This window comes from Pipistrellus hanaki (genome assembly GCF_964339955.1).
Source record: "Pipistrellus hanaki genome assembly, chromosome: 2".
Classification (NCBI taxonomy): Eukaryota; Metazoa; Chordata; class Mammalia; order Chiroptera; family Vespertilionidae; genus Pipistrellus; species Pipistrellus hanaki.
Window position 1 is genome coordinate 168,072,657 of NC_140504.1, and position 18,163 is coordinate 168,090,819.

The window sequence follows — 18,163 nt, forward strand, 5'->3', positions numbered from 1 at the left end:
CTTATTTCATTCACTTTTAACATTTTTGTTGAGTATTTGCTGTAAGCCAAGCACTAGTCAGGGGGATACAGTAGAGAACAAAACAGGCCCTGAATCCATGGTTGTATTTTAGACCATTTTGATAGATTTCTAACATCAATTAAAGTAAATCAGGGTAATTTTGTATTACACTTTAAACAGCTTTAGCAATAACTGAAACTGTTTCCTTCCATTTGATATTTACTGGAAGCTAAAATCAGATATACAAAAACTGTTTTGGCGTATATAATTTTTAAAGGATGAATGCCAAACCAGTTATAGAATTTGTTGTTCTTATTTCATGGTTATTGTTTTGGTTGGTTTGTGTGAGATAAAAAAAAACCTTTTAGGACTGAATGACCCTTGGTCTGATTAGTGTATCATTTGGCTCCTTTGGGTATTATTTTTCTATGTGATATTTTTCTATACAGAGATCCAGTTTTGTTAGAGGAATATGTGAGGCTTTATTTTTAAAAACATAATCAGATTTTCAACAAGGATTATGTTATGAATGAGAATTTTGCAGTTATTTCAAAACTTGAACTACTAAGATACACAGTTTAAGGATTTATGTGTTTAATGTGAATTTCTTCTAGTTATTCATAGAACAAATTTTCAGGAATCTTACCTAAAACTTTTTTTGTGTGTGTGGATTCCTATAAATATTGAGACCTTTTGCTTTCCAAAATCCTGTTAAACTGAATGATAGGCAGTAATCTGAGGTTGGAGAAGGGAAGAATGTATTTTTTTCCATCTCATGCTGGTAAGAGTTCATTTAAATCCTGGAATGACTTACGGTACCCTCTGCCTTTTAAGACATTCCTGGTAGCCTGACCAACTAACGTGTGAAAAGAAAAGCTTTGACTGGTTGCCAATATCACATAGTCAGACAGTGCTTTGTTGGGAATTACGTAGGAGGTATTTTTGTTTTTTTATGAATTTGCTTTTTGAATGTTGAGTCATTATTATGTTACTGGCAGGAAGGATGTGAGGGGAAAATTACGTATTCTGCTTTGTTTTCCCAGCATTTATTCTAGTATAGTGGTGATAGTTAAATTTTTAAATGCTTTTTTGCTAGTTTGTACTTTATCTATAAATGATGTTATAAATTCATTATGCTACATTTTATTTTGCTTGGAAAGGTGGATCTGAGAAGCTTGAGCATTGCCAAATTTACTTTCTTAAGACACTTTAGCATTTGTAGATAATATCAGAAGAATAATGCTGATAATTTTGGAAGTTGAAAGTTAGAAAAAAAAATTTTCATATGTTTTTATTGATTTCAGAGAGGAAGGGATAAGGATAGAGCGGTGGAAACGTCAGGGATAAGAGAGAATCACTGATGGGCTATCTTCTGCATGCCCCACACTGGGGGCCAAGCAAACAACCTAGTCATGTGCCCTTGACCAGAATTGAACCTGGGACTTTTCAGACAAGGGACCGATGCTCTATCCACTGAGCCAAACCAGCTAGGGCAAAAATTTTTTAAAAAAATATTTATCATCTGTGCAGTTTCAAAATATTTTTTACTTAAAGATTTTGAATTAAAATAAATGCATACTTATAAAAAAATCAGATGACATGAATATATAAAGAACTGTCTCAAGTTCCCCCGTTCCCTCAACCCCACTCCCCAGGAGTAATATATATGCTTCATGTGTTTTGTTTTCGTGCGTGTCTGTGTGAATAAAATAGTTTTTTAAATGTAACTTCTCTATTACTCATGTAGCAAAAGGTGAGGACTAAGTTAATTGATTTGAGTCCAGATGTGTGTGTGTTTGCTTTGTACATTCATAATCTATAAACTCTTGTTTAATTTTAAGTATTTTGGTACTTTCTGAAACCTCTTAAACAATTTGTATGCTTTCTAGACCTTTATATCTCTAAAATACTAGTTACATCCTTTATATAAAGAGAGACCATATAATTTCTTGGCCAAACTGGGGCACTTTTTAGAGTAAGGAGGTTGCTAATAATTTTGCTGAAACAATAGGCAGAAACAGGGACTATTTCAGACAAACTAAGATATTTGGTCATCTTATTTATAAACTTCCAAGTTTTTGTTTTATATAGTTTTGACAACTTTTATATGGCTTTATTAAATAAATTTGGAAAGGCTTTTGGAAGGACAAGTTATCAGTGATTTAAATAGATGAAGATAGTACCAATTCCAAACCTTTTTTGTGTGGGTGAATCACCAAATCACTTTATGGAATCAATATTAGTGGTTTGTTCCATAAGTCACAGAATGGTGTCAGTGTTAGATGAAGAGATCATAAAGAATAAGCAGTTGTGCAGAAAGTTGTAATTAAAGTGCATGAATTTTGGCAATGGAGTCTGTAACTCCTTTCTCTTTGGCAAAGCAGTTCTTTTTGTCCCAACTATATGAGCAATTCAGATTTGTTTTGTGGTGTGTTTTTTTAAGCAGAAACTTAATGTTATGCATATTAATTAATGCATATAATGCACGAGCTATTTTCTCTGTAAATTTAAATATAAAAGAGATTTTGCTTTTCAACGAACTAAAGTATTTTCAAAAATCAGATTATTTTATGAGAAAAGAAAAGGCTTTCTTAAATATCATTTGCCTCTGTTAACAAGGTAAAAATTCAGTGCTATTTACCTTTTGTGATTCAGGCATAATACCAGTACTTTTCTGAACATCTTGTATGGAATTTTGTATGTGTCCAAGACTGTACTTTATCACTGTTTTGTCTGTTCATACTTTTTGATTACTATTATCTTCTTCAAAGTTAACTTACTGTTCATTTTTTTAAAGGACTATTAAATACAACTTATATTCTTTCTTGATTATAGATCTCTATTAAAGTTGCATGTTTTTGTGTTACTATTTAGTTATTAGTTCATTTTGGGTTCTTTTATCCATTAAATATTCATTTAGTTCTACTTCTGTATGTTAGATACCACTGTAAGGCTTGGGATGCAGTGGTGAGTTTTGGTTATTTACCATTCCAAATTAGGCAGAGGAAGTAAAACACCTACTATTGTGATACTTTTCATTTTATCTTTCCAACAACTTTGAGTGGAGGAAGTGGAGTAGAGAAAGTGGAGGTGGAGAGAAGAACTTCACCAGTATATTCAGATTAATTGGTTGGGATAATCTGAACTCCAAATGAATCAATAGCTGGGTGTTCTTTAGAATTAAAATAGGGAGCAGTTCTTATTCTTTCCTTAGCCGAAGTGAATAAACAAGAGATATTAGGGATTATAAATGTTTCTAACTTTTCAATAATCCAAGGAAATTACAGATTAGTATTCTCCACATAGAATCATGGTTTTATTACTTTTCTGGTTTCTTTAATATGCTTTCCCCCCCTCCCTAATCAATAAGCTAGGTTCTAAATCATTTGGTAAGAAGACAAAATGGTGTCTTTTCTCAAAAAACAAAACAAAACAAAACAAAAAACTACAACACAATTTGTTAGCAAATTTCTAAGGAACAGTTTGGAGTTCTTTTTTTTTTTTTTTTTAACTTGCCGTTTGCTGTTCAAGTATCTACTTTTCCTCTGTATAACTACAGATTTTCCTCTTATTATTCCTTTAATTATTGATGTCAGACTCACAGCATGGTAACTTTCTATTCTCTTTTTTCCTTACCTTTATGGAAGATCAGTACCACACTTGCTTTTTTCCAGTCTTCTGGTATCTCTCCAGTTCTTGAATTTTCAAAAATAATTGTAAGTGATTCAATTGTAAGTATACGCTATACTTCTTTCATTGGATGAAAGTGTACCTGTGATGCATGTCATCTGAAATGGCTAATTGTGAACATTAACTTTCCAAATGCTCATATTTTAATCAAAATGACATTTCTGCATAGTTTTCATTTTAATTTTAGGCTTTGTGGCTTTGCTAATTTTTAACAATCATCTGCTTTTGTCTGGATTCATGCCATTTATTTTTCATTGGGAGACCTGTTTTTTGGGGGGGAGAGGGGAGTGTTTTTCCTTTGTTAAAATTTTAATCTGTTATTTCCTTTTACAGTTCTACTGATAATTTATTCTGTTATTCTGAACTTTTCTATGAGACTGGCATGGAATAGTGTCTCTATTTCTAATTTATTTTTTTCTCTTTTTGCAATGTATTTTTGCTTTGTAACAATTTTGTCTGCATAAGAGAAAGCACTGAATATAGCCAGGGTACTTAGTCCTTAGTTTTGCTGTAAAATAAGATTTTTAAAAAATATATATTTTATTGATTTTTTACAGAGAAGAAAGGAGAGGGATAGAGAGTTAGAAACATTGATGAGAGAGAAACATCAATCAGCTGCCTCTGCACACTTCCCATGGGGTATATGCCTGCAAGCAAGGTACATGCCCTTGACTGGAATCAGAACCTAGGGCCCTTGAGTCTGCAGGCTGATGCTCTATCCACTGAGCCAAACTGTTTAGGGCTGAAATAAGATTTGATATGTGAAAATAATTACTCATTTGTAAATTTCTTTTTATAATGTTGTTATTCATCTATAGCCTTTCTCCTTGTGCTATTTTCCTCAGTTCCTCAAATTACCTGTAAGTTTCTTATTTCCTGATTCTGACCTCAGAAGACCTTAAACCACCTTTTCTCACCTTTCCCTCCACTATTCATTACCCTTTCTCTGTCAGCAGGAATTACATGAACAGTTCTTACTCAATCTTAAAAATTGCTTCCTGTACTATTTTAGATTTAATAAGAGTCTCCCCAAAGTAGCTGCAATTAATGTGTACTCCAGTTTTAAGGACATACCTTGCAATACCCCCCTTGTTTTTAAAATGGGGGTGATGTGTTCAGTTGTGTGTATATATAAAGTATAAATAGTGTTTAATGTCCCAACTCAAGTCATCAATAGGAATTCATTTAATTTTGCTGACATTTGTTAGCTTTGAGAAGTACCTTCTGAGAAAAGTGATACTGCTCAACATAAGTATTAGAAAGGTAGTAGGGAGTACTTTCATACAGTTTTGAGGCAGTATGATATTCTTCTACTATTTTTGAAATTTCCCTTCAGTTGGGCCAAGATGTGTGCCTCTGTGTATATATTTTAGTTATATAGATCCTGATATAAAAACTTAACTTGACTATATATATATATACTTTAGATTTCTTTATTAGCAAAGTATTTTTAAAAACTAAAAACTATTTTGGTTTAGCATTATTTGTCACATAAATAATATTTTTTCTTTGCATAGAGTTCTCATTTAAAGATTAGATTTAGATTTGATTTCTATTGCAGTTTTTCTAATTTAACTTCTTTTACATAACAGGACATTTCATCTTTAATTCTCTATAATGGTTGCATTTAATTTAAACTTTAAATGAATTTAAACAGAAATCAGACAGAACTATGGCTCATCAATATGATAAATTGGGCAGCAGCAGCCTCTTGGGTCCCAAGTGCCAAAAGTGCTACAGAATCACCTCAGTCACTGCTGAAGGACATAGACAAATGAGAAGAAAAGAAAGATATGAAGAGAGAGAGGAAGCTGGAAAAGGGAAGGGGAGCGAGAACAGAAAGGCTAAGGAGAGATGGTCATGAAGAAGATGGGTACCATGGCACTAGTAGTTGCCACATGGCTGTAGTCAGTGCCACAACAGTCATTGACACTGAGCTAGTCCTGGAGGTATACTGTTGAATGACACAGTTCCCACCCTCATGGAGTTAATTTGATAAGTCAATTACTTAAATATTTAACTTAAGATAAAATGTGATAGATGTTCGATAAGGTGAATAGAGTACCAGAAAGTATATCTGCTTGATTCTCAGCCTGCAGATTGAGATTTATTTAAAATATATAGGTTGTTTAATTAATTTGAAGTATGAAGTCACACTGTCTTAAAGGGTCTGCCATGTTCTAAGTTATTTTCAAAGAGACCACTATTAACATAGTAAAGGACTATATTGTATTTTTTATGATAGGTTTTAAAATAAAACTCCACTAAAGAGGATATAAATAAGTGTTGTATCTTCCATTGTAAATGCTGAATGGAAAGAGGAGAATTCTTATGAAAAAGTCTGTTAGGAGGTAATAAGTTCCTTGTATTTAGATACTCAAGCAAAGATATTAGATGACTTTCAAAGATATTATAAAAGTCACTTCTATGAGTGGGAGGTTGAACTAGGTGGCTTTGATTCTATCTATGTACTATAAGTCAATTTATAGTGAAAAGTTGTATTTCTCCTAGTGCATTTTTCTAGATTTGAGAAAATTACTATCTGTTCCTTGTCTGTGTTAACTGATAAATTTGTAAACGCCTTGTCTATGTTATTGATAAATTTGTAAATGTCATTTTATTGATTGCATATGGGCAACTATATATGTAGATTTTCTTTTTAAAGTACACCAAAGATTTATGGATTACTGTGCAGAGGAGTTTAGGCCAGTTCTGGGATTTTAAGCTAATAACTGTTGTAATAAACCTTCTATCATACATTTTATACAGAGAGATGGGTTGCTGAGTAGATCTTCGACTTGGATGTTGTGCCATGTGGAGTTTATTCTGACAGTGTAGGAATGTTGTGGTAGACTAGAGGTAGGACTGAGAAAAGAGCCAAGGTGAAGTTCAAAGGGTTGTTTTTGAAGAATTAATTTATGTGAGTTTAAATCTCAGTAATTTAAATCTAATTTGTTTCTATGTATTAACTAGAGACTTTTAGTGGTAAGGGTTGTTCAAAAGGGTAGGTTAATTAGATTTTACAATGGTAGTTCTAAGTGGATTCAAAAGAGGGAAAGTTCTTAGAAATCACTTTCTAAGATGCTTCACCTTTTATTCATTTTGAATGTGCCGTTAAACAAGAACAATGTATTTAGCTGATTTTAACTGGGTTTTATAATTAAATTATTGATAATATTATATTCTTTGTAAAACAAAACAAAAACCAAGCCAAGCAGTCCTTCTAATTTTTTGGGGTGGGGGTGGGGGTGGTGGTACAGTAACATGGAAATAACTTACTCCTTTCTAAGAATAGTACAACAGTCACTCTGAAATGTGAGATTTATCCTTCCTTTCCACATCTGTTATTATCATACTGCACATAATAAATGTTTCTAATAGGAAGTTTTTTGAGTTACCTTTGAAAATGAAGCTACTTAGCCACACTTTTATAAATATATCTGGATTTTGCATACATAGTTTATGATTTTTTTCCCTTACGTTTTGTTTTTATATATGACATCTCTCATTGGGAAGAGGCTTTCCAATACTAATTTCAAGCAGTTTCTTTACATACATGTAAAAATGTAGGCATGTATGTAAAATATAGGCAATTTATTGCCTTTGAATTTGAAAAAGAGAATGCATTGATTTTCCCTTGGACTAAATAGGTTTTTGTTTTGTTTTGTTTTTATTGTTTTGATTCAGAATTTAAATTTTAGTTTAGAAAGAGCAACAATACTAATAGTAGTAATTGATAGTGTTAGTAACAATATGTTCTTAATAGAGGTAGTAGCTGCCACATTAATATAGTAGGAGAGGCCACCTATATTTGTCAGGTGAGAAAACAGCAGCTTAGAGAGACAATGCCTGTTAGTGACTGAGCTGCAATTAGAAACCAGGTTTGCCAACCCATTGGTGTTTCCATAATGCTATATCATTCAATCTGGTGTTTAAGATAATGGCTGTGGAAGTGCTTCAGTAGTGGTTAAAGTGTTATGCAAAGATGAGGAATTGGTGTAATAAAAAGAGAATTCTGACCTCAGTTTACCAAAATGAAGAATGTGAAAATGATCATTATATGTTGGCCAAAGGTAGGGAAGATATGACAGGTGAGAGTCAAGTATATAGTAGGTTGAACCACTATTTTTCACCCATTTACAGAGTTTTGTGGCTGGGTTGGAATGTGATATTAGTGGTTCCAGACCCTTATTTCCCAGTTTAACTGCAGGACATCTGAGCATGCAAATATGGCAAGCTGATAGTCTTGTTCAAACTTCAACTGTTTTGTCTTTTACACCCACAACTGATGTTTTTCATATAAGAGATAATTTAAGAATTCAAAAGTTTCTTTTGAGTAAGGAGAGTTAAAAAATAGGAATCCCATGCTCTTAGAACTTATAAATTTTGGGGTACAAAAAGTAGGACATGCTAATACCAGACTGTTAAACTGAAAAATAAATGGGTCCTCTAAATAAATAAACATTTACGCCTTGTCCAGAGTGTAGTGTTTATGCCAAGGATGAAAGTGAGTAGGGAACTTGATTAAGACAGAAGTGTTGTCACTTTCACTTACAGTACTCTTCTTAGACAAAGTAAGAATTTTTAGGTTATTTTTTTTTTCTTCTTTTAAATAGGAGAAGGAGGAAAACAGAACTAATGAGGTGGGTTAAGGACCTGGAGAACTAAGTAGTGAGAATATGAAGTTAAGATTAAAGGACTGGAGGGATGGACCGAACAAAAAGTAGAGGGAAAATAGGTTATGTAGGCTGTTTTGTGTATGTTCCTTTAGCTGCATTACTACATTGCTCTGGAGGTGACTGGGAGCCTTTATGGGGCTTTTTGGGAGAAAAGAAAGTGATTCTGAATAGCAAGATGAATCTGAATTTGAGCACCAGCACATGTTAATTGATGACAAGGGAGTAGTGCTAGAAGTTCATGAGGCGATTTGATGTACCATTGTCCTTAGAGAATTTAAGTAATTTCAAAACAAATTTGTGTAAAAGTACTGTATTTACATTTTTTATTTTAAAATTATAATATCATGTGTGATGATAAAGTATCTTTTGTACTATTAAGTGTTGCTTAGGTACTGCTAGATTTATTGTAAATTTTCTTTTTCTCTAGGGTTTGGATTCAGGATTTGTTCCTAGCGTCCAAGACTTTGATAAAAAACTTACAGAGGCTGATGCTTACCTGCAAATCTTGATAGAACAATTAAAGGTATGGCATTCGTTTATATATTGAATTGATCTAAAGTAGCAGATGTTACTGAGCTTGATTTTTGAGTAAAAACGGTTATTGATTTGATATTAATTTCCAATACTATGTGATTCTTCACTAATTTTTAAAGCTGACTTATTAAAAGATATTGGTGACTTAATTTCAAAAATCTTTAAATATAATAATATTGGTAAATGGTATATGTACATAATGTACTTTTTTGGTCATTAAAAAGGTAAATAGACATAATAAGAAGAAAGCAAGACAAGATTAGTTTCACATTCTGTTTAAAAATTCTGTGAAAGCGGCCAAAACCGGTTTGGCTCAGTGGATAGAGCCTCGGTCTGTGGACTGAAAGGTTCCACGTTTGATTCCGGTCAAGGGCATGTACATTGGTTGCGGGTACATCCCCAGCAGGGGGTGTGCAGGAGGCAGCTGGTCATTGTTTCTCTTTCATCGACATTTCTAGCTCTCTATCCCTCTTCCTTCCTCTCTGTGGAAAATCAATAAAATATATATATATATATATATATATATTTTTTTTTTTTTTTTTTTAAATTCTGTGAAAGTGGTAAACTTTAAGTAGCTTTATATCTGAAGTCTTGCTTTTGTTAAAATTTTTAGAGCGAGTAGAAAGGAGGGGGAGAGACAGGGAGAGAGAGAAATATCAATTGGTTGCCTCCTACATGTGCCACAACCAGGGCTGGAGATTGAGCAGGCATGTGCCCTTGATCAGAATGGAACTTGGACCTTTCCGTCCATTGAGCCAAATTGGCGAGGGCAGGCCTTCCCTTTTCAAACTGGGGACGTGGCGATTGGGAGAAGTGATTCTCTACTTTCTTTATTATTGAAATTGTCTTCTTCTGTTTCTACTTTAAAATTAAATATAGCCAAAGGTCCTGGGAAGAAAAAAGAGGTGTTGATAAAGATAAAGAGGTGGACAAAGTAGAAAAAACTTAGGTTTGAATTATTATTTTAAGTTCTTAAAAGTCACATTTTATTTGTGATTTCACCAGTGTAATTAATCCAGTAGATAATTTAAAATAATTCAGTAGAATTTGAATTGGTACAATGCCTTGAAAAAAATACGTTATTTTGAAAATACATATAAATCATCATTGGAAGAAGTGTGCGTAAGAACTAAACTTCGCTTTTCTATGTTTAGTAAATGTGCACAATGTAGTAACATGGCTAAATTCTATAATCATTCTTTTAATCCTGTAGCTTTTTGATGACAAACTTCAAAACTGCAAAGATGATGAACAGAGAAAGGTAACTTCATGATTTTACTCTATAATCATCTTTTTTAATCCTGTAGCTTTTTTATGACAAACTGCAAAGATGATGAACAGAGAGAGGTAACCTCATGATTTTACTTTAATTTTTTTAAATTGAAGAGCATTTTGGAGAAATAACAGAAGAACCTCAGTGTTATTGACTGCTATTGACCTATTATAATACTACTGCCACATAGCCTTCAAGGGGAGTTTTGTGCTGAATTTTTATATGGTTTCATAACTAAACAAAAGGGCAATGCACAAAATTTTAATATGATACCCTTTTTATAAGTACCACCTTCCTAGGAGTAAGTTTTTTTTCTCTTCCGGTATCATGTTGAAGGTAGAAAGTTATTAAATTTACATGGGGTCATTTAAGATATGATGAAACCAACCGGCAAGAATTTTCAGAATAAACAAGAAGCCACACATGAGTAAACAAAATAAGTGTTGCTTTAATTTTAGTCCTGCTACTGGATTTCTAACAGCTACTTTATAGTTTGAATATTATTTTCTTTTTCTAATGTACATTTTTTCTATCTATGACTAATTTTCCTAATGCAACTTTGTTTCCACTTCTGTTGACCATAGTCTTGCAATTGGCTTTTACACTTGGTTATAGCAGTATTTCATGTGTGGCTCGCCTTCCAGTCTTAGTTTTAGAACTTAGTACTATGTCATTTTTAAACAGCTTAGCAAAATTTGAGGTGATTCTAAAATAAGTATTTTAAAATCACAAAGTGGATTTATAGAAAAAACTTATTTTATGTAAGGAATAAAAGTTTTATATTATTTTTACAAGTTATTAATGGAATCACATGATTTTATTTGAGGATCTAATTCATAAAATGTCTGAATTCTTAAACTAAATATTTGATTTAAATTAAAAAAAAAAGAAAGAAAAACACGAGGTCTAACCAAAAATACTCCCTTCCCAGCCTACCTGCACTCAGAGTAATGAGTACATTTTGGTAAAATTCTTTAAATGACTAACCAGTAAAAAAAACAGTCATACCTCTTTGTGCTTCTGATTATTTCTGTTTAAATATTATTTTTCACAGAAAATTGAGACTCTCAAAGAGACAACAAATGTAAGTTATGTGTTTCATAAATTCTGCCTTTGTGTTAAAAAGTACTTTGAAATGTTATTTCTATTTTAAGCTGCTCCTCTTATTAATAAGGGCAATTTAAAATTTAATTTTATGAATTTTTGCAAGGGTATTTTAATAACTATTGTTTTTTAAAGGAATTTAAATGAATAATTCCTCTAATTGAAATTGACTCTGTGTGCCATTTTATCTTTTTCTGGTCTTGTCTATTTGAGATCCTTGGATAAAAGGTGTCATATATCCACAGCGTGTATTCTCTTTTTTAAATTAAAATATATCATAATTCGAGTTTTCTAGTGTCCCAGTTTTCTGACATTATATAATGGTCTACTATTAAGATTTGCATTTAAAAACAGGCAAAATAGTATTCCACGTTCACCAATATTTTGATAGGATCCTTACTCTCCATAATTCCATAAAAGTCTTGAATGGATGTTATAGAAATTTACGGTGGGTTGCCAGCTGTTGATCTAAGAATTTGGAAGTTAATTCAGTTTAAAGTGTTGAAGATCGTTAAGATATTATTCAGTCTAGGTTAACATTTTTTGGCATTCCTTAACAATTTGTAGAATTGCTAATAACAACTTCATTTGACACTATCAGCATATTAAAACCCACTGGATATCCAGAGAGGGTGTTGCTTTTATAGTATAGACCTTAAACCCTGTATATTTTAATTCATTTTTATATATTGAGCTTTAACACCATTTGACCATTTTATCCAGGGCAAGAGCCTAAAATTAGTGTTTTGTTTTTATAGAGCATGGTAGAATCAATTAAACACTGCATTGTGTTGCTGCAGATTGCTAAAGTAAGTAAATTTTACTTTGGATTACTTGGTTTTAATGTCATTTAAAAATTGTAATTATGTTTTTCTTTAAAAGCCAAAATCTCAGTTCTGAAATGTGTACCTTTCTCCAGTAAATTGTATTGTTGGGTTCTTGGTACTATTGAACAGCTGTTGTGTTTGGATGTTACCTATTAGCACGTGCCTGCTTGAAATGGGGACATAGTTTGTAAAACCTTTAACAAAAAAATGTTTCTTTTAACAAGAAAAGTAATTAAATTTCAGTAGATGTCTTTTTCTCATTTATAATGAAGAGTATAATCAAGATATATTTTTTAAAATTGTGTTACAGATTTTTTCTGGTACTAAACTACATTAATGAACCACTATTTAAAATTGCTGTTCAGTATTCATGAAATAAAATATATTTTGAATTATTGTTCATACTATCACTGTATTACCCACAATGGCACTCTATCCTCAGTGCCTAGAACGGTTGTCTGCCACATAGTGGGGGCCTGATAAATAATTGTGAATTTTGAATGAATTTTTCTAATACATAATTTTTCATGGTTACATGGTTTAGTTTTTTCACTGTATGTGTGATTTTTTTAGCCACATTTCTGTTGTGCCTTATAAATTAATCTGTGTAAATCTGACTATTTTAAACTGATTAAGATATGGGGGTTTAAAATAACAATGGGAGGCAGCATTATATTATTTTTAGGTGCATGGGTTTGAATCCTTGCTTCACCACATGAGCAAGTTTATTCATCCTCTCTGTGCTTTGATCTCCTATATAAAATGTGGATAACAATAGTACCTGTACTCTTAATGATGGTTTGAGACTTAAATGAATTAGCAATTTTAATGCTCTTATAGCAGGTATACAACAAGTCCTAAATAAATGTCAGTTAAATTAAATAATTTTAGTATGGCATAAAATTTTAAATGACATTGTCACATGCTGGTAAAAATGGGAGAACTTCAATCTAATACTGATGGAAATATAGATTGATATACTAGCCACTTTGGAGGACTATTCTTCTAGTAGGATAATAAAATATTGGAATCAGCTAGTTTGAAATATTACCTTATAAGACCCCCAAAGGGATATAAGAAGATAGCTGATTTGATACTTTTATTATTCTGGGTCAGTTTAGTATTAGCTACTTAGAGCCAACATGCTATGGGTAGAAGTTTAAGCTCCTACCAGTTTTGGTTCTTTCATCTTAGAAATTCTAAATAATTATTAGAGCATTGGTTCCCAAACTTTTTGCTGCACATTGGAGTCACCCTGGGCATCTTTAACAGTTCTGATACCTGGCTACCCATCTCTCATATTCTGTTACAATTGGTATGGGATATCACCTGGCACTGGGAGTTTAAAATTTCTGGGAGGTTTTACTATGTAGCAAAGCCTGAGCACCACTCGTTCAGTGGGATTTTCAGGTGGGCTGTGTTAGACTTATTTCTTCCTGTGTACCAATAGAGATAGCTAGTGACCACTCATAGGGAACTGCAGAGGAAGTGAGGGGCAGAGGAGAGAAAAAGCAGAGATTATAGGTGTACTGGTTAATAATGCGGATTTTTTCAATAGATGGAGTTACACATATGTAATTATAGGCAGTTTGATATGTATGTTATTTGATATATATGCAATTTGATATGTATGTTATTTTGTTGTATTGACAACAAACTTTAAAACTTCATATGTCAAATTTGCTGAAGGTGTTAACATCATAGATATTTTTACATTTAAAAATGTCAAATTTGCCCTGACCAGTTTGGCTCAGTGGATAGAGCATTGGCTTGTGGACTGAAAGGTCCCAGGTTCAATTCCAGTTAAGGCCATGTACCTTGGTTGCAGCACATCCCCAAGAGGAGATGTGCAGGAGGCAGCTGATCCATGTTTATCTTTCATCGATGTTTCTAACTCTCTATCCTTCTCCCTTCCTCTCTATAAAAAAATCATTAAAATATATATATTTTTTTAAATGTCAAATTTCATGCCCAAAAAAGAGCATTTGCAGGAAGTTTTAATTCATTATTTAATTTTGAAGAAAAGTGCTGCTAAAAGTTATATATTTCAGAAAGCTTATGGTGAACATGCTCCATCTCAAGATACTTGTGAACACTGGTTTAAATGCTTTAAAAGTGATGATTTCAATGTGAAAGATAAAGAACATCCATCCAGGTCAACCGAAAAAGTTTGAAGACCAACAATTACAAGCATTATTGGATGAAGAAGCATGTCAAACTAAAAAACAACTTGCAGAAAGATTAAATGTTGCTCAGCAAACAATTTCCGACCGTTTACAAGCAATGGGAAAGATTTTAAAGTAAGAAAAATGGGTGCCACATCAACTGAACGAAAGACAAATGAAAAACCGAAAAGTCATCAGTAAAATTTTGCTTCAACGACACAAAAGGAAGCCTTTTTGCATCGAATTGTGATTGGCGATGAAAAGTGGATTTTGAGAATCCCAAACACACAAAATCATGGATTGATCCAGGTCAACCATCAACATCGACTGCAAGGCCAAATCGCTTCAGAAAGAAGACAATGCTCTGCGTTTGGTGGGATCAGGAAGGTTTGTATTCTGAGCTTCTAAAAGAGGTGAAATCGTTAATACTGATCACTACCGACAACAAATAATCAGTTTGAACCATGCTTTGATCGTGAAACGACTAAAATGTTCCAGTAGACATAGCAAAGTAGCTTTGCTTCATGGTGACGTACCATCACACACTTTAAAACCAGTTAAAAGATCTTGTCTGGAGGGAAAGTAAGGGAGGATGGGGGAAAGGGGCAGAGATCAACCAAAGGACTTGTGTACATACATATGGGCCTAGTCAGTGGCCATGGACAACGGGGGTTGGAGGGGGGGGCATATCTAGGGAGGGGTTTGGGATGGGAATGGGGGAATAAGGACAATTATGTGAGACCATAATCAATTAAAAAAAAACCATAGGTTTTTTTTTTTAATATTAAAGCTAGTGTCTTTTTGTAACATAAAAAAAAAAAAAAAAAAAGATCTTGCCTGGGAAGTATTAACCTGATGTATTCACCAGACCTTGCTCCTTCAGATTACCACTTGTTCCAATTGATGGCACACACACTTTCTAAGCAGCACTTCAAAACATACGAAGTGGAAAATTGGATCTCTGAATGGTTTGCCTCAAAACAAATTTTTATTGGGACGGTATCCATAAATTACCCGAAAGATGGAGAAATCTGTAGCTAGTGATGGACATTTCTTTGAATAAAGCACTTTTGATGTTTCTCTTGAAATTATTGTGCTTTCTTTGATGACAAAATCCACTATTATTAACCGGTACACCTAATCTGGGAGGATCCTACAGTTGGGGACTTGACCAGCTCTTCATCAAGATTAGGTGAGCCCGGCCTGTATAACTCAGTGGTTGAGCGTCTACCTAAGAACCGTGGAGGTCATGGTACAATTCCGTGGTCAAGGCATATGTTATGGATTCAATCCCCTGTGTGAGGCATGCAGGATGCAGCCAATCAAGGATTCTCTCTCATCATTGATATTTCTCTCTCCCTCCTTCCTTTCTAAAATCAAATAAAAATATATATATATTTTTAAAAAGATTAGTTGATATGAACATATCCTACAACTATATAAACAAAATTAATTTTATTAATGTAGTTTATTTAACCAAGTAGGTCCAAAATATCATTTTAACATGTCATTAATATACACTGAGTGGTCAGATTATTATGATCTCTGAACGCATAATAATCTGGCCACTCAGTGTATATCCTGTATAATAAAAGGCTAATATGCAAACTGTCCCCTCGACCAGGAGTTTGACCTGCAGGCAGGCCAGCCAACTGCAAATGTTCCCTCCCCCTGGCCAGGCTGGCCTGACCCCACCTATGCACAAATTTATTCAGCAGGCCTCTAATACATACACACACACACACACACACACACACACACACACGGAGTGACCATATTATTTTGCGTTCAGAGATCATAATAATCTGACGACTCTGTGAAAATTAATGAGATAGTTCATAATCTTTGTGGGCTTTTTTTTGTGGGATATTTGGTTTTGGTGTTTTGTTTTTTGTACTAAGTCTTTACTAATTCTAGGTTTATTTTACACTGTGAACTAGCCCATACTTTAAGTGCTCAATAGCTACATGTGACTTAGCGACTACCAAACTGGACAGCACAGGTCTATATTGTTTTTTTGTTTTTTAATATATTTTATTGATTTTTTTACAGTGGGGAAAGGAGAGGGATAGAGAGTTAGAAACATCGATGAGAGAGAATCATCGATCAGTTGCCTCTTGCACACCTCCTACTGGGGATGTGCCCGTAACCCAGGTACATGCCCTTGACCAGAATCGAACCCGGGACCTTTCAGTCTGCAGGCAGACGCTCTATCCACTGAGCCAAACCGGTTTCGGCAGCACAGGTCTATATTATCCTTTCAGAAGTAAGTGGTCACTAGATACTTTTAAAATAGACTGTATATTTAAATTGTCTTTAGATCCCAGGTTCTCTCTTTAGAACAATTTTCTGCATAAACTTTATATTTTCATTAATATGTATTCATTAAGGCTTATTGATATATAATTTATATACCATAAGGTTCACTAATTTAAAGAGTATACTTTAACTAGAGGCTCGGTGCACGAATTTTATGCACAGGGATTGCGGGGAGGTCCCTTAGCCTGGCCTGCATCCTCTCACAATCGAGAACCCCTGGGGGATGTCAGATCTTAACCAGCAGTTGGACATCTCTCTCACAATCCAGGACACTGCATGCACCAGTGACTATACTTTTCATACAGGTGAAAGGCATCTTGCTGTTGTATGGGCAGCTACATTTTCTTGCCCTGATTATAAAAAGTATCGATAGTATATAGCATGATCCTTCTGAGGCAGTAGTACCATTTCCCCATCTTCCGGGTGGAAAAACTGAAGCAGAGAGAAGTTAAGTAATTGGCTTTGTCACACAGTTATAAGTGTCAGAATCAGGGCTGATCACAAAATGTGCAAGCCAGAGGCCATGCATGTCATTGCTGCATCATTCTGCTTTTTCAGTGTTAGAAAAAGGTTTTAGAGTAGCCTTGTCAGGTTTTAATTTTTAAATCTAAGAGCCTGTTTCCAATAGGGTAGAGACCCTAGGACTGGCCAGTGATCAGGGCCCTCTGTGGGGTAGCCAGTGGGCAGGGTGATTGGGGGCTCTGCTGGCACCCACCTTGGCTGGTGGCCTGGTGCCACCCTCTGGCTGGCTCCATCCTCTGCCAGCAGATGCTCAATGCAAGAGCTGCCCCCCATCGGAGGCAGTTCCTGTATTGAGTGTCTGCCCCTGGTGGTCAGTGCACATAATAGCAACTGGTCATTCTGTTTAGTTAATTTGCATATTAGGGTTTTATTATATAGGGTGGTTTTTAGTGTAATTACAAAGTTGTGCAACCATCATTGTAACCTAATTTTAGCACATTTTTATCACCTCAAAAGAGATAACATGACTGTTAGGTACTCTTTCGCTATACTTCTCACTACCCTGTGCTGCTTCTAATCTCCGTCAATCACTGATCTGCTTTCTGTCTCTAAATTTGCCTGTTTTGGATATTTCATGTATTTAGTATCATAAATCATGTAGTCCTTTGTGACTGGCTTTTTTCACTTAGCATGTTTTCAAGGTTCATCCATGTATCAGGACTTTAAAAAGAAATTTTGCTGAATATTTCATTGAATGGATACACTACGTTTTGTTTATCCATTCATCAGTTGATGAATAATTGGATTGTTTTCATTTTGGGGGCCATAATGAATACCGCTGTTAAGACCATTTGCCTATAATGTTTTTGTATGGATATATACTTTCATTTCTCTTCAATATATACCTAAGAGTGGTATTTCTGGGTCATATGGTAACTGTATAATTTCTTAAGAAACTGCTAAACATTTCCCAAAGCAGCCATATCATTTTACTTTCCCCCTGGCAATGTATAAGGGTTCCCTTTTTTCCACATTCCCATCAACATTTATTATTGTCTTTTTTATTACAGTCATTGTAGTGATATCTCATTGTGGTTTTCATTTGCATTT

At 33.9% G+C, this 18,163-nt stretch overlaps 2 protein-coding genes across 11 annotated transcripts in view; one reads left to right on the top strand and one right to left on the bottom strand.

The window, feature by feature from the left end:
• CC2D1B (coiled-coil and C2 domain containing 1B) overlaps positions 1-18,163 on the bottom strand; it is a 502,063-nt gene that overhangs the window by 59,123 nt on the left and 424,777 nt on the right. The window lies entirely within an intron of this gene.
• Positions 1-18,163, top strand: part of OSBPL9 (oxysterol binding protein like 9) — a gene marked incomplete at its 5' end in the record, with an annotated part of 108,616 nt that overhangs the window by 58,578 nt on the left and 31,875 nt on the right. For 6 of the 10 annotated variants that reach the window (XM_084872897.1, XM_084872899.1, XM_084872903.1 and 3 more), the window contains 4 exons: positions 8,797-8,892; positions 10,117-10,164; positions 11,231-11,260; positions 12,039-12,089. In XM_084872897.1, coding sequence (XP_084729023.1) covers positions 8,797-8,892; positions 10,117-10,164; positions 11,231-11,260; positions 12,039-12,089 — 225 coding nt within the window. Of the gene's footprint in view, positions 1-3,647; positions 3,717-8,796; positions 8,893-10,116; positions 10,165-11,230; positions 11,261-12,038; positions 12,090-18,163 lie in introns of all 10 variants that reach the window. The other 4 variants (XM_084872896.1, XM_084872895.1, XM_084872898.1 and 1 more) reach the window with 1 other exon arrangement.